Source organism: Stenella coeruleoalba (assembly GCF_951394435.1).
Source record: "Stenella coeruleoalba genome assembly, chromosome: X".
NCBI classification, from domain to species: Eukaryota; Metazoa; Chordata; class Mammalia; order Artiodactyla; family Delphinidae; genus Stenella; species Stenella coeruleoalba.
This window is the reverse complement of record NC_137152.1, coordinates 54,647,608-54,667,462: the sequence shown is the minus strand read 5'-3', so window position 1 is coordinate 54,667,462 and position 19,855 is coordinate 54,647,608. Positions and strand designations below refer to the sequence as shown.

At 42.8% G+C, this 19,855-nt stretch overlaps 1 protein-coding gene across 5 annotated transcripts in view; it reads right to left on the bottom strand.

The window, feature by feature from the left end:
- Nucleotides 1-19,855, bottom strand: part of DLG3 (discs large MAGUK scaffold protein 3) — a gene marked incomplete at its 5' end in the record, with an annotated part of 59,938 nt that overhangs the window by 12,348 nt on the left and 27,735 nt on the right. For all 5 annotated transcript variants that reach the window (XM_079909749.1, XM_079909746.1, XM_079909747.1 and 2 more), the window contains 2 exons: nt 32-208; nt 12,853-12,967. In XM_079909749.1, the coding sequence (XP_079765875.1) occupies nt 32-208; nt 12,853-12,967 (292 nt within the window). The remainder of the gene's footprint in view (nt 1-31; nt 209-12,852; nt 12,968-19,855) is intronic.

The following is a 19,855-nucleotide window of genomic DNA, read 5'->3' as shown; positions in this document are numbered from 1 at the left end:
GAAAACCTCTCTCATGATCATGACGACTCACCTCTTCTTACTGGGGATCACACCAATTTGCTCACTTTCTCCATGGGGGGTCACCAGTCTCGCCTGCCACCACTCATCATCAGAGGCGTTAATGACATGTAGAATGTCACCATAGGAGAAGCTGAGGCCTTGGCTCGGCAGGCAGCTGTCCCGAGTCCGGTCATAATCAAACAAGGCCCTGGAAACAAACAGTGAAAGATGAAATGGTCATCTCAACCCTAAATAGGTGGAAGGATGGCAGAGGAAGGTCAACCCAAAGAGCCAGCACACACCCAGCAGCCTTACAGCAGACCAGAAGGAATTCTGTGGGAGACTGCATCCTTCTTTCAGTCTTGACATTGTAAATATCCCATTCTCCCAACAAGGGGCGTAAGGGAAAACAATCTTTCACGAGTCCCATCTCCTCCCAGCTTCTGGACATGAAGTGTGAGTCCAAAGCAGAACACCCTCGCTAGTCTTCTCCCTCAGCCACGCCCTAGGGAAACAAGTTACTTCTGCCAATGGGCTGTCTCAGTTTACAACAAATCTTTAAAAAGTAGTTGAAGATAGGACACAAAAATGTTAACTACAATCCCAAACAATGAATGGTAAATGCTGTAGAAATACAAAAGAGAAAAGGGCCGTGCATCCTGGGGCAGCGAAAGAAAAAGCTGAGGCTGATGTTGACCCCGCACAAGGATAAAGTTGAAGGGGCCCCTCTAAAGAAGTCTCCCAGTTCAGTCTCTCTCTCTCATATACGGGGAAACGGAGGCTCAAGGAGGAAGAATAATTTGACTGAGGTCACACACCAAACTAACTGGGACAGAAGCCAGGTCCTCTGATAAGACATGCAGAGTAAAGATTAAAGGGGAGGGTAGGAGAAGGTGGGGAGAGAGCTATTCCATCTAGGCTTGAAAAAAAGGAGGAGACCAGCCTGGTTGCAGCTGAGAGTCATGGAAAATGAGGCTGGAAATAAAGGTCTGGTGCCAATTTTGGAAGGTCTTGAATAGACCTGATCTAGTGACCCCTGAAGATTCGGGAGTAAGGAAGTGACACATCCAAAGAGACTTAGGAACATTAATCTGACCTCATATATGATGAGATAGCAGGGAAAGGGGGCGGATTTGAAGGAACATTTAAACCAAAGCTGCAAGCTCAATCCTTCAGGATAGACTGCTGACTTCGGCTCTGGTGAAGCTGGTACTTGACAGCAGAGCTCCCCTGCTCAGGGAACAGACACATCTACACGAAAGTGTCTACTTTTCTCATCCACTGGATCTCTCCTCATACGCAGTCACCACAAATGGGTGATTTCAGTGAAAAGTTTGCATTTTTCTACTTGTAATCTAGGCTCTGTCTTCTTCATATTCTCTGTTAACACCTTTGCACATACAGCCCAGCAGATTTCCCAGAACTAGTTCCAAGACTTAGACTTCTACCTGCAATACAGTGGTCTGTGGCTCAGAGGGAAGCTGCAAAGTAAAACATACTATTTCCCCATGTGCAGGCCGGCCCAAATGAAATGCAGAAGGTCATAAAACTGTGGAGCGTGAAACACCCATCTACATCTTAAACTTCTTAAAATGGAATCCTTAAGAAGTCACTGTCAGAGTATTTGAAAATGAAAATACCCAAATTCTGACCCAAAACCCTTTATCTCCCTCAATTTACACACTCAAAGCAATAAGGAGAGAGGCTGAGGTCAGCAGATTAAGGAGGCCCTCCATCCCCAAGGTTCTTTCTGGGCTTTGTGTGATAGAATCAAATCTGAACACGTCTGCACTGCATTCGAAACTGAGTGTCCTAAAGCAAGGAAGCTATTCTGTCAGAGCTTCCTACGAACACGTGCATGGTGAAGACCTTATCTTAAGTGACAATGAGAAACACTAAATGTCATTATGGGCTTCAAAGATTAAAACAAATATAGTAAGGAAAAGAACAGAGCTTGGATTCCGCACAAATTAGTTTGGGGAGGGAAGGAAGAAGATGTTGAAATGAGTTAGGAGAGATTAGGATGAGGCTGTAGAAGATTAGAAGGGAGAGTTTACTGGTTACAAGTTTAAAACATAAAAGGGACAATCCAATATATATTTTAGCACCTCACAGAACCATACTGACCTTTGGCAACAGCAGTAAGAAGCTGGAGTACATACAGTAAAGTTGATGTAAACATTTTCTGGATGAGGAATCCAATTATTGGTAATTGATTAAACGTCTGAGATTTAAATAAAACTAATTGGTCAGTTTACTTCCAAGATGAATTTTGGATACTTTACAATATTAAAACACATAACACGAGCTAAGTAAAAACAAAATAAGCACAGATCCAAGGCAACAAGAATGCCAGCAGTTCCCACTGCCTGTCAGGAATGGAACTGTTTGGTTTGTTTTTAAACCACAGGCATGTGTTCCTTTTACGACTTTCAAAAAATGTAACTCAATTTAAAAAGGAACTGCTTTCAAATATTTTAGCTGTTTCTTTTTCTTTTCTAACATATTTCTAAACAACTGCTTCTTCTTGCTTTGTTTTTTACATTTTAGACATTATGTATCGGTCTTCTATAGCACTCACCCATTCTTTTTCCCCTGCCCTCCCAATTTAGTTACATCACATTTTTTTGGTTAAACAATATTTAATTTTACATCATTATGTAAGTGGTGTTCATAGATGACTACCCCTCCTTTCCTATAAACTTTTTCTATTGTTGTTTTTTTTAAAACAAATTTGTTTATTTATGTTTGGCTGCGTTGGGTCTTCGTTGCTGCGTGTGGGCTTTCTCTAGTTGCCGCGAGAGGGGGGCTACTCTTTGTGCTGGTATGTGGGCTCCTCATTGTGGTGGCTTCTCTTGTTGCGGACCACGAGCTCTAGGCGTGTGGGCTTCAGTAGCTGTGGCACATGGGCTCAGCAGTTGTGGCTCACAGGCTCTAGAGCGCAGGCTCAGTGGCTGTGGCGCACGGGCTTAGTTGTGCCACAGTATGTGGGATCTTCCCAGACCAGAGCTTGAACCCGTGTCCCCTGCATTGGCAGGCGTATTCTTAACCACTGCACCACCAGGGAAGTCCTCTATTGTTTTTTTTCCTGGTGGAAATAAATGCCTGATTTTTCATTTGACTATATTTCTACATCCCTATTATTTTGTAACTCCCTTATTTAACACATAGAAGGCTATTTAGATTTACTATTTCTTTTTGTTACAGTTAAAATATTCGAAAGCAGTTACCTTTGTGTAGCAAGAAAGGGGGTGAATAGGCAAGGGATTAAATTTTTTGCATATGCTATTGTAATATTTGACATTTTAAACTATCCATATGCATTAATTTCATTAAAAATTAAATTAATAAAAGCTCATTATAGAATATTTGAAAAATATAAAGCCTAAAAATAGAAAAATCACATTTAATGTAACTTAGAAGTAATTCTTCATACTGTTGTGGTATTGTATAATATTGCGTAATAAACACACAAATCAAAAAGTACATATTTCTCTAAGTTACAAACATGGTGTGTATACACAATTTTGCAACCTTACTTGTCACTTGAAATTGTATCATTAATATTTCCCATATCATTGACTATTCTTCAAAACTAATATTTTAAATGATGATACAATAGTCTGTTCTTAAGGATACTCATTAATTAAGCAAATATTTATCAGCATCTAATATGAACAGACACCACTGTTCTAGGCACTTTTAAAAAAGAAAATAAAAAGGGCTGGGGGAGTCAATAAACCAGGCACCTGACTTGAGTCATTTACTTCAGATGAGGAACCTGTTTGGCTCTAAGTTCCCTGGCAAAAAAAGGCAATTTTCCAATAAAATGTAGTACCTAAGTTTACCTACATTCTATCTGATGAATTTGTGAATGAGCAATAGTGAACAACAGAATGGACAATGCTTTTTTTAAACGATGATTTTGTTAAAAACATAGCAGCCTAAAACTTGAATTTGAAATTCTGAACTACAATATCATTCTCAGTTGAGAACGTAAAAGGTGAATTGACAAGAATTTCCTTTTCTATCAATTGGAACAGCAAATGAGAAGAGCTCTGCAGAACACTGAAACCTCAAGGGTCATTTCACCCCACTTCCTATCTAATAAAGGAAATTCCTTTGATATTCTCTAAATTTCTTTCCAGTGCAAACATTTAATGAGTCTGAGTCCTTCCTAGGTCTTCTCTACCAGGCTAAACATTCCTAATTCCTTCAACAGTCCTTCTTCCATTGTCATGATCTTGATTTGTTTTCCAAATCTCTTCCTGCTGAAATTTTGTCTGACTAAGAGCTTGAAAAGTACCTCATAGACAATGAAAACCAGTCCCAGAGATGCACAGGGCCTCATCTTAGAGTTGTATGATGGTTAACTCTCAGACCAGGGCTCTTAAATCTCAGAAAAATTTTGTGAGGTCTAAGTCACGGTCACATTTTTAAAAAAGAAAAAAAAAAAGCTAACTGTCCACTTGGCTATGTCTGGAAAATATCTTTCTTCCATTATTTACATACTCACTGAGTCTACTTTGGGGCACTGTGTTTGACAGAAGGGAGATATAGAAGCAAAATGAGTCTTGGCCTTGTGGAGTATGCTGACAGTGTGTCATAGCGAGAGGCACAAGGGCAGGACAAACCAAGGCCTAAAAGCCTTCAGAGGGAGCATAGGTCACAGCAAGCTTGGGGAATCTATGGGGAGGTGTTAACTTTGAACTGGGCCTCCTCGATGACGGTTCAAATTTCAAAGACAGAGATGGGGAGAGGCCCTTCCGGCTAGAAGGAACAGCATGAGCAGAAGCTCGGAGGCAAGCAGCCCAGGGTGTGTACCGGGGTCAGCAGCACCCACGTTTGGCCTCACCGCAGGGCACTCGGGAGAGCGGTTGGCCAGGGCCTGCCTGTGGACAGCCTGGAGTCCAGCTAAGGAGTCTGGCATTCATTTAGGAGGCCTTGTGTGACCGACTTCATTGCCTCACTTTTTCTTTTTTTTTTGCTTTTTTTTTTTTTTAAATCATTACCAGGCTGGTGACGCAGTGGTTAAGACTCCACGCTCCCAATGCAGGGGGCCCGGGTTCGATCCCTGGTCAGGGAACTAGATCCCACACGCATGCTGCAACTAAGAGTTCCCGTGCCACGACTAAGAAGCCCATGTGCCGCAACTAAGGAGCCCACGTGCTGCAACTAACACCTGGTGCAACCAAATAAATTAAAAAAAAAAAATCATTACCAGGCTAAACTTTCACGTGGGAAGTAATCCAGTAAAAGAGAACAAGCCTGAGTAGTAAAGTCAAACCACCTTTCAAATGACATGTATTTCATGTAATAGGAAAAAGTATGCAAATTAGACCTTAATAAATTTTGAAAAAATATTGACTACCTACCTAAGATCTTTAAGAGGCATGCTAAACTGTGGCCTTCTAGCAATAACAGTCTCTCTTAGGAACAGCCTAGAAGCCTAAGGAAGTGACAGGGATTGGCACCTTGTTACAAATGCCTCTAGTCAGGCTTGATAAGAGGATCAAAGAACACCTTTCTCCACAACATGAATATATCCTCCTGCCCGCCCCTTTTTATCCTTAGGGCAAGCACTAAGGAAAGTCAAGGCAGTAACGTACCTCCCCTTTTAAATCAGACTGAACAACTGTCCTGGAGCCAAAATCCTACACATGCAGGGCCCAGATGACACAGCAACCAACCTTTTCAACCTCTGACTCAAACCAAGAGTGAGCAGAAAAAAAAAAGCAACACCTGTTTTCTCCGGACACCTAAAAAAAGACCATAATTAACTACTCCGTCACCTTGGTCCCATCTCATGTGTGTGAGCTTATTGACAAGATGGTGTGTTGGGAGACTAGAAGCCTCAGAAACTCCTTATCCTTCCTGGGTGCAAATATAAAGAATCTCATGGGGGCCTCCAAGTTAAGGACTGGTCAGGTCAGAAGGAAACACTATGTCGGGAAAGAACAAAGCTTATGGAAATATTACCATCCACAGCCTAAGATCACAGTGAGTGGTCTACATAGAAGATTATTGACTTCAACCCTGAATATGTTCTCCTTGGTTATGGCCATGTACGTCTGTGAAGCAAAGGAGAGCCAGATCTTGGGTTTTCCCACAACTTCTCAAACATCATGGCCAGGCCAGAAAATACTGATTTATCTTGAGAGCAGGGTAAAGAGCATGTCCCAGGTAAAATGTGGCACGTAAAAACAGAAAGTGGGCGATGAAGCTACCTTCTGGAGCCAAGTCACAGCAGCACGAAAAGCAGATGCTCACTTCCCAGGGTCTGCAGGTTGGAGTTCCCAAGCTAAGTTTCAGCGCGGCAGCTTTAAATGCCGCTGCCTGTCTTTCCTAAGGAGAAGGTGTTGTCAAAGGTCTTGAAAGATATGTTGTTTAAGTGGTGACCTTTCAAATAGTATCCCCTAAGAGCTGCCCACAGGGATGATGCACACGCTCCAGAGGACTTTGCCTAATCTTCCTTTCAGCTGGGACCTCACTGCCAAGTGGGAAAGCAGGAATATAATCAGCTCAAAGTAAACAGATTACCAGGCCCAAAGTCTCTGCAGTTCGGGTCCTAAAATTTCAAGTTTAGGGTCTGAAAGATTCAGAGAAATCATACGCATCTGGCCCAGACACCCTGGTGTCTTAGTGAACAGGAATGCAAAGAAAATGGCAAATACCGAGGAAACCGGTCAGGCAGGTTTCTCAAAGCAAAGTAAACAACAGCACTTCAGCACTACAGCCTCAAAGGCAAGTAGCTGCTTCCATGTACTCACCTAGTAGTGTGCCCACCTCTTTGCCTGTGGACCCAGCCATCTGTTTGGCCTGGGAGGCTCTGCCTGTCCCCTTGCGCCATCAGCAGCTCCTCTGAGGCCCAACCCAAGTTCCACCCTTCTCTGTGACCCTGCCCACTCCAAATTTCCTTCTTCCAAATTCATACTACGTATTTAGCAGTGATCTTTCTTTATATTTTCTGTTTATTGCTATTTAACTCTTGCAGTTTTCTAATCTTTCATATTATATCCCTTTGGGGAAAGCCCTTTGAGGACTGAGGCCACGTATGATGCTCGTGAATGGTGGATGAGACCAAGCTGGAGCAGGGAGCACAGAACACCCTCCCAGTTACTATCCTGCAGTGTTCTTCCACTGTATATCCCTCCCATACCAGTTGGGAGACATCGATTTCTTCCTTTGGTCAGTGTTATGGGCTGAATGTTTGGGTTCCCCCCTCCAAGTTCATTTGTTGAGGCCCTAACCCCCAATGTAATGGTAATTGGAGGTGGGGCCTTTGGAAGGCAATTAGGTTTAGATTAGGTCATGAGGGAGGGGCCCTCATCCTAACATTAGTCCTTTATGAGAAGAGGAGGAGACAAAGAGACCTGTTTCTCCTCAGAACACACCCAGGAAAGGCCACACGAGGACACAGCAAGAAGGTGGTCATCTACAAGCCAGGAAGGGGGGAGGGGGCTCACCATAACCTGAATTTGCCAGCACCTAGAACTTGGACTTCCCAGCCTCCAGAACTGTGAGGAATAAATGTCTATTGTTCAAGCACTCAGCCTATAGTATTTTGTTACAGCAGCCCAAGCTGCCTGAGACAGAAAGTACCAGATAAAGGGCACATATTACTTAAAAATTCAGCAGCCCCTCCCTTGCCTAGTCCATCTAAAGGATGCACAGAGAGCTGTAAATCGGCCCTTGACCTTAGTGCAAGAGTTAAAATTTCTCGCAGCTCCTGAAGAGCAACTCAAAAGTCCAAACTTGAGTACTCAGATAGACACAAGGTGGGTCATCACAGGAGGAGCAAGTGCAGCTGGCAGCAAGTCAGGAGTCCCTTGCACACCTTGAAGAAGGGAACATGGAGAACAGGGGAGGGCACTCTTCTCCTTAGTCTACCTCAGAGTCTCAGGCCTTAGAGAGCAATTATGAAGTTAGAGGGGCATTCACAGACCCACAGTGTGTGAATATTCAGGGTTCACAGCACCTGTTGGATCAGCTGAGGGGATTACAAGTCCAGGACTGGTGTCTGTATATGATCCAGCAACAGGCAGTTCCAGAATCACTGATACAGGAAACTATCCCATCCTCTGGTAGCCCTGAACACTACATAAATTGTGGTTGCTTTTTAAGATGCGGATTATCATCACTCCCAAATTCTGTCAGATAGTGAAGCCTGCCAATATTACCTCGCTGGCATCTTAATCCACTACTGAAACTCACTAATGAGCAAGACAAAGTTGGGCTCCCCCGAGCACCACCCTGGGCTAAGCACAGAGCAGTGTACAATTAATGTCTGCTTGTGAAGAAGAAGGAGCACCTTCCAGCCTTCTTTGATGACCAAGCCAATATTTCTGACATTTTTTTTGACATTGTTTCTTGAATCAGGACTACAGATGGGGCATGACTTCCTTCCTAGAGTGGGAAGAAAACTGGGATGGCAGATGGCCAGCCAGAAGGCCGGGACTCCCAAAATGCCTGATGCTGTCCTGTGACTGCAAAGAATGTAGCCAGGCTAGCCGGAACAGACTTTCAAAAGCTATTTCTACAAATGTACTATCAAGCCTCTTGGCAAGCTTTGGAGGATAAGGTCTTTTGTTCATTCATGAAATAAATAAATAAACTAAATACAAGTGTAGAACTTGGAGGTCTCGGGAACTCTAACCTACCCTGTGTCTTTTTACTACCTTCACATCAGAATGGCCTGAGTTAAACATCTAATCACCCTGACCCTGAGCAAAAGGCTCAAGAGAGGCATACTTTGTGGACTTTTCTAGTGTGGAAGGCAAATTAACCAGCAGAGCAAAGGCCCTAGACTGGGCAGAAAGAGGGGCTCTGTTCACCCTGCCTATACTATTTAAGAGGTGTTTCTATAGTATGGTGAAGGGTGGGGAGGGCCTTTCCATTAAGTCACTAGTGACTTTAAAACCAAGTTTCATTTTCCAAACACTGCTATCTTTCCTTCTTCCTCCTGCTCCCCGCTCCACAAATCCCATCTCCCCTGTGGTTAGTGCGGCTGCAGCTTCCTAAGGCTTCACCTGCTACAGCCTCGGTGCAGCTGCAAGAGGGTGTTATTTGCTTCAAAACAGCTTTGCAACCCCATGCACACGAGAGCAGGATAGAGATTCAGGGGAAGGGAAGGGAGGAGGAGCATGTCAGAAGGGGAAACAACAGCAAACAGAATTAGAGGTGAAATCCCACTGTAAAGGGTTCCTTCACTTTAACCACCTGCTGCGTAGTATCATCTGTGTGGATGGCAAGCTGCTGGAGGGCGGGAACCACGTCTACCGCTTCCTTGAATCTACCGCCACAACCACGCCCAATTTCTCAGGCCCATGCTTTACTGCTTTCCACGTGGCAGGAGCTAAAGTAAGTGTAATGTTCAGTTGTTCGAGTGAAACAGAAATAAATGTCTATTGTGACAAACAAGTGGTCATTCCTAAGCATTATGACTGCTTGTTAAAAACATACATTTCCCCAAACCTGGTGAATCTAAATCGATAGAAGAAGAGCCTGGGAATCTGTACTTTTACTAGCATGCCAGCTGATTCCTATCAGCAAGTTTGGGAAATGATGAGAGAGCTCTAGTCAGAGCCAGGTTCAAATTCCAGTTTTGGAACTTCTTAGCTGTCTAACTGGAATCTCAGTTTTCTCACCTGAAAAATAAGAATAATAATGCCTACTTCGTAGCATTATTAAAAGGATTTTAAAAGCAATTTAAAGAGAATGTTTAAATGTTTGTTCCCGTAAATGTTTGTTTAAAATGTTTGTTTGTTCCCCTTCATCCTGAAGACACTGGGAACTACTAAAAGCCTCTGAGCAGATCTTTAGCTTCAACCCGCTCTGCAACACTCAGACAAATGGCTGCCCAGCCTCTTTGGTAACACCTCCAGTGACAAAGAATAAAATTTACTATCTCCAGAAGCAGTTCATTCCACTTTCAGACAGTTTTAATCATAAGCTCTATCTTCCTTATGTTGAGTTGAGATCTGCCTTGGGTGACAGAACAAATCTAATCCCTTTTCCACATGATAGGGTGACACAATTAGTTTAGATAAGGAAAGTAAGGAGGATGAGTAGGTGTGGGGGTCCATTTGGAACACACTGCTTGTTTGAGGCACTGAGAGGGCAGCTCCAGTCACGTGTGCAACAAGTGGTTGATATGTGGGTCTGGAGTTCAGTAAAGAGATCAGAGTTGTCATTTACACAACAGGATTTGAAGCTGTGAACATAAATGACATTGCCATTTATGGGGCAGAGCTAATGAAACGTATAGAGGAATGGTCAGCAAGGTAGAAAGAGAGCCTTTAAAGAAGAAAGCCGGTAATACACAGAAACAAATATGAAGAGATCAGACCAATGGCAGAGAATCAGCGAAGCAGTCACTACTGACAGAGTTGGGCTTCTGCCCCTCTGGAGCCTTTCAGAGTTGCTTGGAACCATACCACCATGCTGATAAGCAGATGCACACTTCCTTTCCTATTGAAAGAGAAGCAATTTGAAGCAATAGCAGCAGCAAGTACAGACGACTGCAATATTTCCAAGCCTGGATGCTAAGACCAGTTTCTCCAAATAAGGCTCCCATGCTCCTATCTTTGGGGGGAAACACTGCCTAGTACAGTCCCTCCTAGAGATTGATCACAGTAAAGAACCCTATTTTCCTCTGTTTAATCCTGCATTTGCCCAACTTACTGAACCACTGATTTTTCACACAATACTTAACATCTTGAGGAGCTAGTGTTTCCTGGCACATAATGTGGCAAATGTGGTGAGAAGAAGAGAAACAAGACAATAGTTTAAGGGACTATTGGTAATCAAGGGAATTTCTTTTCTTTCCTTATTAAGAATGGAAGAACCTTGAATATACTTAAATGCTGAACAAAAGGAAGCTACTGTAGAGTAAAAAAAGGCCAAAAACAGGCACAAAAAGCAATAGAGCGAGCCAGGCTTCAGGCTTTGGTAGAGGGTTAGCTTAGCGAAATACCTCAGCTCGCTAATCTAGCCATAAAATATTATTTCCCTTGATGAACTCTAGTGATTAAAAATGTTCACTATTCTAAACCATATTTACTTTCCTCTGAGGATACAGATATTATCTACATAAGGTTAAGGGCAGATGATATAAACTGTATAAACTGATTCACTAGAAACAGAGTGCAGTCTCCACCCTCCTCCCCAGAGTCAGATGGAATGCGTCCCTTGCCAGGACCAGAGAAGGGTGTTCCAGGTCTTCCAGGTTGAGAGCTGATGCCCCACTCCCCCTGCCCAGGCAGGGAGAGCTCTAGCACAGGATAGGCAGAGAGGGGAAATTTAGAAATAAAGCTCTCCAAAGAAACTGTCTTGCCTAAAGATCAGCTTCCCACACACACTGGAGTGCCACATCTGCGGGGGCTGGAAGCACGGGAATGGAACAATCCTGACCGAGTCACATAACTATTACCCTTTTGCGGGAGGCGACAGCATATTTCTGAGTCCCCCCATTGGCACCCCAGTGTCTAGGCTGCAGATCCAGAGCAAGGGCTTAGGGACAGAAAACAGGAGACTGAAAAGATCACCAGTGACTAGTCCAGCCTTCCTCCTGCTCTCCTCTCTTCACAACAAATGTGAAGAAAGCTGCTCTCAACACAGAGGGAGTAGAGCTGAGGGTTCATTTTAGAAAAGAACCATGAAGGGTTCTAGTGGGCTTGAGGCTCAAATCTGGGCTCCCTTGGCTCTTCTCCCTGCAGGAGGGTCAGGAACTAGCAACTGAGGAAAAAGAAAATCAAGCACCTGAGAGAAAAACTGCAATTAGCATTTATATCGGTTGGCTATGTCATCTCAAACCCCAAGGACAGAGTAGATGTCACGTTGCCAGGCAACTAGCAACTGTAGCCTCCCCTCCCCACCTTCCAGCTGGTATCAGAGGCCACTAGAAAAAGTTTAACCCAAGAGTCTGATACAAGCATTAAACACACACACACACACACACACACACACACACACACACACACACACGGCTCAGAGGAGTAATCCTACCACCTCTTTCTCCGAGGATTTTACCCTTGGAGAGGTACAATATGCTTGCCCCAGACTGTTGGAGTTTTGCCAAGAAGCCCAAGCAGGAAGAAGGAAACTATCCCTAATTCTAGGAGGAGTCCATAGTGTTCATTTAGCAATCCAACTCTCTAAGAGGTTTGTACTTTGACCTGACAAAGTATTATAATGTGACTCAAGGGTCAAAAGCTCAGCCTTGGACAGTATCTCAGAACAGCTTTCAGCAGCAATACACTCAATGCTATATATCCGTTCCACCCACCCTTCCTGTGGAAGATACACCATCCCATCCCATGTCCCATGATTCAGATACAGCAGACCAGTGCACAGGGAGTGAGGGAACACAATTAAAAAAAAAAAAAACCCAGAAAGCAGCAACCTGTCAGTTCTTTGGTTTCTTAAAAGAGACCCTGTACCAGAACACAGTGATAGCTGATATGCTCGGATACAAATTCTGATGTCTATTATGCATATGTAGAAGGGGGGAATGCCAAGTTTCCCCTCAAATCACAGATTGCAAGCAAAGTACTTTGAACATTTGAGTGCTCTCTGAATGCTGAATAGCAACAATCACCCAACAGTCTTTTACAATTAGAGCAAACTGAAAATTTCCCATACTGAGTCATTCAGGAGCAAAAAGGAAGAAGCCAGCTCACAAAAGGGAGGAGATACTGACCATAAAGCACACAACCTGAGCATACAGTGCAAAGTGTTGTTTTAGTACTGGGAGTACACACTCCCTACCCCACTAGTTAAACAAGAAGGGCTGGGTTGGCACGGAACTCCCCTTGTGCAGCACAAGGCCTGGTGCTCAGAGGTGAGACTTACCTGACGTACAAGGACCTCTTCTCACTCGTTCGCAGGGACCCAGACCCAGAGCTCATACTGCTGTTCATCATTTGTTCTCGCAAGTCATGTATCTTCGATTCAAAGCGACTGTATTCTGTCAGAGAGACAAGGGAAAGGACAAGAAAAGAATGAACCCAAGGAGTTGCACCAAGCCTGTGTGCCAGCGGCCAAAGAGCCAGGAGGACCCTTGGCTTCAAAGCAGCCAGAGCCAGCCCAGTCAATCTTTGCTTTGATAAGCAAAGTACCTCCTCAATGCACAGAAAGATTTCTCTCCACCCCCAGACTAGTAGAATGAAAGAATACACCTGAAAAAGGAGTAACATTTGGACATATCGAATGGAAAAACTCACTGATCCTTAAAAAAAATAACAACTGGAAAGAGGTTCCAGTGCAGCCTTCATTAATCTTTAGAGCAGGCACTAAGGCCCAAGGAGAGCAGATGGGAAAAGAGACTTTCCCGAAAAGTGGATTGCAGAGAACAGATGGCCCTGAGATGCAGGGTGGTGGGGCAGCGAAGGACCTGAGGCCATTATATCACTGTTAGGCAAAGATGATCTGTTTCTAGATGACTTGTTTTTTTGAGGGGGGACATTGGAATGCAGTACAAAGGTAAAAACAAACCTCACAATCAGAAGAGAAGATCACAAAGCTCTCCTGAATTATTTCCCTTTTAACAAACAGGGTCTTTGGCTTCAGTAACAATTGAACATTACAATAGAAATTCTCCCAAACCCAGAAGTCTGCTGACATCTTTCTCCTCCAAAAGCATCTAGCCAGGGGGGTCATAAGTCCATGCCCAACTTTGTAGCCCACTGACACCATTACAACAGTCTGAAAAAGTCTCATCATTCTGAAAAGGTGACTACAGGTTTACACCCAATGTAAGAAAACCTGACATAGGAAAATTAACTCTATCCATACAATTATTATAAAAGGCTTTTTACAGGGCTACTTTGCTGTGACACTCTCCTAGCACATTTTATATATGATGTTCACATTTACCACAAACACACACACACCGCACATTTTTCAGGTCTATAATTGCCACATGAAATGGGATATATCTAAGGCACAGACTGTGAAAACGGTAGAAAACAGGCATACTTCATTATGACAAGCTGATTTTAAAGGAAGTCACAATTTATACTGGGGGTTGAAGGTTGGGGAACTGCTTTAAAAAACAAACACATTTCCAGGAAAAAAGAATTCCACAAAAGCATTTTCATGCACCACAGAGGGCTGGCAAGAAGCATCCCCATCTAGGCTGTAAGACTCTACAGGCAGAAAACAAAACACCTGTTCTAACACCTGACACTCCCCTTCCCTCAGCAAAGCAACCTGACCTTCAGCTGGGTATAAAGGGAAACAGTAAAAAGCCTAAACAGGAGGGAATAGGGTTCTAACTCATACAAATATCCTCTTCTCAACAAAGTTTCTTTTTGTTCACTCTGGTACCAATGAAGCCAACTGGTTAAACTCATGTGCTCTTTCATTCAGCACGCACTGGTGTTATGGTGATTTGTCCTCATTACTTACTCCTGTCCCTGAAATCCTGCAGGAAGCAGTTAAGTCACTGACTCACCCATTAAATGTTGGGGAAAGAAAAAAAGAGAGACAGCAGCTGGACAATGTCCCTATTCTGAGGGTTAGAAGGCAACACATCAATATCAATGAGGCTTCCCAATCTAAAGGTAGAAGGTGGTGACCGATCTGTCATGGCAGCCCTGGATGGCCCAAGCGCGCAGTAGCAGGGCTATCTACCTCTAGAGCCGCCCAGGCGCGGGTCCCGCCCCAAGGCTCAGCCCTCCAGCCCAGCCCTCTCCAGTTGGCTCCTTTCTGGCCCTCCTCCCCACTCACCGGCTAAAAGGAGACTGGGTGAGACAAAGAGATTTCTGACCAAGCAACCCCTTCTTAAGCAAGATAAGTAAAAGGCAGAAATATGCGTTGAACACAGAAAAAAAAAAAAGAAAAAAAACCCCACCACCCAATCTATCCTTAAGCCATATTCCCCCTCTCCCAACTTGTTTATATATTCTCTTCTTTGGAATTGGCTTGCCCACTGAACTCCAACTTAGCAGCCGGTCATGGCAGTTGCTTAGTAACTACATTTCTTAAATAACCCTTTAAAAACAACCGCCAAACCACCATTTCCTCAAAGCTCCTAATCCAAGGTTGATAACGCTGGGCCAGAGAGCCCACTTAAAATAGACTATAGAAAGAGAACAAGGCTATTGCTTTAAGGAAGCCACTTTCTGTTTTCTATGTGCTACTAAGCTTTCAAGCCTATTAAATAGTTTTATTCACTTTTTCCCCATTCAGATGATCCCCTTAGAGTTCTAGCTGCTCATCGGTCTCTGCCTTTTATTTGTAGAGTTATCTAATGTCCAGTAGGCACAAAGTAGGCTCCGAATAAATGACTGTTGGGTAAACGAGGAGCAGATTAAAAAACTCTGCCCAAGTCGATGCTTCTGTTCTCAAACTAATAAAACTAATGGTTTATTTAACTCATGGCTGCCAGCTTCACTGAGGGCTTGGAAAAGTAGTTAAGAAGTATTCCCATTTGCTTTTGTTCCCAAGGTTAATTGTTGGGAGCAATTGGAGTATATGTTTTTTAAACACCTTTTTGAGATGTTAATAACCCACAGTGGGCATCTGATTAACAAACTTTGTTTATAACAAAAAAAAAAAATAATTCTAACAAAAAGCTGTTTAGAATAGTCTTTAGATAGTACCTCATCTTAATATTAGAGGCCTCATTTTCCAAGGACAAAAGCTTCACCTAAAAAGCATCTGAATTCTAAGACCTTACAATTTGCCAAGGTCCCTCTTTTCCCCTTCCACTCATAACAAAGCCGTTGCTGAAAGGCATCTCCTAGGCCTAAGTCTTTGCCTAAGAAGCCCACCAGACCAGCCTCTTTAATCCAAAAGGCCTACTTCTAACAGGTTATTTTAAAGAAACAACACTTATTACTAAAATCTCAAGTCTACTGAACTGTGTTATATTCATTTTTTTCCCATTCATATGAACCCAACCATTTGTGATCCACAAAGATATCCACAGTGAGTCAGTCACTGCTCCCTCATTCTCTTTACTAATCACAGAGAGAAAAGGGAGTGGGGTAGGGGACAATCAGACATCATTCCCCAAAACAGGATTTCTCACTGACCATCTGGGGTGCCTCTGAAAGATCAGGATTTGGGACCCTACCCCCTGATACACTGACTCAGAACCTACTGAGTGGGCCAAGGAATCTGTATTTTTAACAAGCATCAAGGTAATTCCGATGCCAAATAAAATTTGAAGCTGCTGGTCTTGATTACAGAATTGAGTTTTGTTTTGTTTTGTTAGTTCAGGGAAAAGATAAGGTAAGTATCCTGCAGCCTGTCTCAAAAGGAAGTTAGGACAAGAGGGTTGGAAAGCTCTCCAAAAAAAAAAAAAAAAAAAAAAAAAAAATTGGCAATACAACTGCAAATTCCACGGGAAAGAAAAGTGCTAAAGAAGCCTCTGTCCAATATATACACTACCAAACGTAAAATAGATAGCTAGTGGGAAGCAGCCGCATAGCACAGGGAGATCAGCGCGGTGCTTTGTGACCACCTAGAGGGGTGGGATAGGGAGGGTGGGAGGGAGGGAGACGCAAGAGGGAAGAGATATAGGAACATATGTATATGTATAACTGATTCACTTTGTTATAAAGCAGAAACTAACACACCATTGTAAAGCAATTATACTCCAATAAAGATGTTTAAAAAGAAAAAAGAGGGCTTCCGTGGTGGCGCAGTGGTTGAGAGTCCGCCTGCCGATGCAGGGGACATGGGTTCGTGCCCCAGTCCGGGAGGATCCCACATGCCGCAGAGCGGCTGGGCCCGTGAGCCATGGCCGCTGAGCCTGCGCCTCCGGAGTCTGTGCTCCGCAACGGGAGACGCCACAACAGTGAGAGGCCCACATACCGCAAAAAAAGAAAAAAAGAAAAAAAAGAAACCTCTGTCCAATGTGCCTGCAAAGAAATCTAATGAGTTTACACTTTTTTAAATTATAAAAGTAGCACATGATTTTTTAAAATCTTTAACTTTTTTCTTTGGACATTCCTGTATCATTTCCCCATCGCACTACCCAGAAGTAACCAGTTAGGATTTTTAGTATGTATCCTTCCAGACTTACTACCATGTATATATCGTTTATATACATACACTCACAACTCACATAGATTCACATGCTTTTTTCATTCTGATATATAATGGAAACCTATTCATGTCAGTACACAGTGATCTACCTCGTCCTTTATAATAGCTGCACAGTATTGCATATTATGGACAGACCATAATTTATTCAGTCATATCCCAACAGACATACATTTAAATTGTTTATAATTTTTTATATTACAATCAATGCTGCTCTGTATATTTGTATGAGCATTTCGATAGCATAGATTCCTAGAAGTGAAAATGCAGGGTCAAATTACATGCACATGAAAAAATTTGATTGGCACTACCAAAATGAACCCCAATATTCTGAAACCTTCATGACTGGAAGTGAGGATAAACTGCTAGTCTAAAGCTTCCAGCAGCTCTTCTGTTCCTGAAGAAGTAGAGGCAGAATTTACCTTTAAGGACAGATTGATCTTTTTGTTTGGGGGAAAAAACTCTAATAAGCCTTTTGGTTATGAAAAAGTAAAGCCAAGACTGCATTCTGGAATAGACAAAGAGGAACCTCAAATGTTCTCTGCATAATCACAGAAAAGGTCCTCCTGTGTGTGGAGCTGCTGATTCAAAGGGCTTGTCCTACCACCTATATGATACTTTATCTACCTCTAGAAATATCTACCTCTAGACTTGACCACTCTGCCTACTCCTACTTAGTAATTTCATGCCAAACCTCCCTGGTACAGTAAATGACAGCCCCCTTCCTCCTGTGCACAACCAGAGTTTCCTCAGTGTTTTGCTGATGTTCTTCCTAACTGCTTCCTCAATCCATCTTTCTTTCTAACTTCCATTGTCATTGCCTTTTCCTTTTCTCATGATTATTTTTATCTCTTGCCTGGATTTAGGTCACACTGTGTTATCTCCTCTCTGGACCACTGCTGTGTTGCTCTAGCTGGTGGTCTGCCCCCAGGCTCTCCAAACTCCAATCCAGCTTAAGATTCTTATTTGAAAAGCCTTCCTAAAACGCCAACTTGTAGCCCTCTGTCCAGGTATTTTTAATAACTCAACAGCAACTACAGAACTTTAATATCTCAACTAAAATTTCAAAGACTGCTAAAACCATCATCTTGTCACTCTCAGCCGATCTATTCCATGTTTTATTAGACAGATCCCCTTTTGATCTAACCTGCCTGGAACTCCTGAACACAATTTGTTCATTCCTACCTATTATTCCCTTGTCCTGAAATTTTCCTCCCTGCCTGACACTGAACATCCTTTATGTCCTTCACCACCCAGAAGTTTTATTCATTCATTTATTTATTCAAATATTAACTAAATGTCTACAGTGTGCCAGGCATTATGAGAGCTGATGGGGATATAATGGTAATCAAACAGTTCCTAGAAATTACAATAATGAAAAAAACAACTATTTAATTACAATTTTAATTACGATTGTGATAACTGCTATGAAGAAAATGCTACAAGACGAACAGGGTGACCCAATCTACTGAGTGGGGGATGGGAGGTTAACAAAGGTTTCCATGAGGATGCGACATTTAAGCTGAGACTTTAAGGATGAAGAGTTAGCCCGTGGAAAAGGGGTAAAGAAAGCATTCCAGACAGAAGGAACAGCATATGTGAGGGTACAAAATATCTGGATCACAGGGAAGTAAGGGAATACTGGCAGGAGATCAGACTTGTAAGGTAGACAGAGGTCAGATTATACATGACCTTGTGGACTACAGTAAAGATTTCTGCTTTCATCCTAAGAGTAACAGAAAGAAGTCACTGAAAAATTTTAAGTAAAGGAATGACATGAACATGCTTGTATGTGTATCACTATGGCTATTGTGGGGAGAATAAGTGTGGTGCCTCACATGTAGATTTAAGTTTCTTGACAGCAGAGGACCATGCTTTCTCTTTTTGTCTAGGCCCTACAGCCCCTAGGGGGGCCTGCTTTACAGCATCCAAACCAGCTAGCCCCCTAGCCTCTGCTCAAATATATCCAATGTTGGGAAGCTCTGTATTCCTTAATTATTAGACAACACTATTCAAGAGAAAATTCTTGGATTGAGGGCCATCTCTTTTGCTAGCTGGTCCTACTTTGGTGTCTAAAACAGTATAAAACATAATGGATTCTCTTCTGCATAACTGTATGAAGGAACAGTTTAAAGAAAATCAAAGAGCTGGGAAAGCCTGGAGCAGGTTCCAAGACTACTGAATAAGACTGAAGAGAAGGTAGAGTGTGAACAGGGGAAGGAGAAGTGATGGAAGGTTAGGGGGCCAGATTATAAGAGTTTGAGATAGGACTTTTCTTACTAGGCTTTGGGAACCACTGTTAAGTGTTTAAATAGGAAAGTGATACAATTAGAACTCGGTTTTGGGGAAGATTATTCTGAGAACATAATACAGAAGGGAAAACAGCGACAAAGATAACAGAGACCTGTTCTACTAGTATAGACAATGACTTCAAAGGCTTGACATAGTGTGGGGGCAACTGAGGACAGAAAGAAGAGGCAAGAATCAGGAAATATGCTGGAGCTAGAGGAGAGAAAATCTGACATCTGACTGGATGTAGGGTGAGAAAGGATCAAAGGCAGCTTCTGAATTTCTTCCTGAAAGACCAGGAAAAGGTGGGATAATATCAGCCATAATAGGAACTGGCCATCATGTACTCCAAGTAAGTTCTCTATTCTCCAGGCTAAATATTGTTACTTCCTTAACCATTCTTCATCTAACGTGGTTTCCAGGCCCTCCACTACCTCTCCCTTTTTAAAATCTAGTGCCCAGAACTTGTGGTGATGTCATTTTCTTTACAAAACTGTAAGCTCCTTGATGT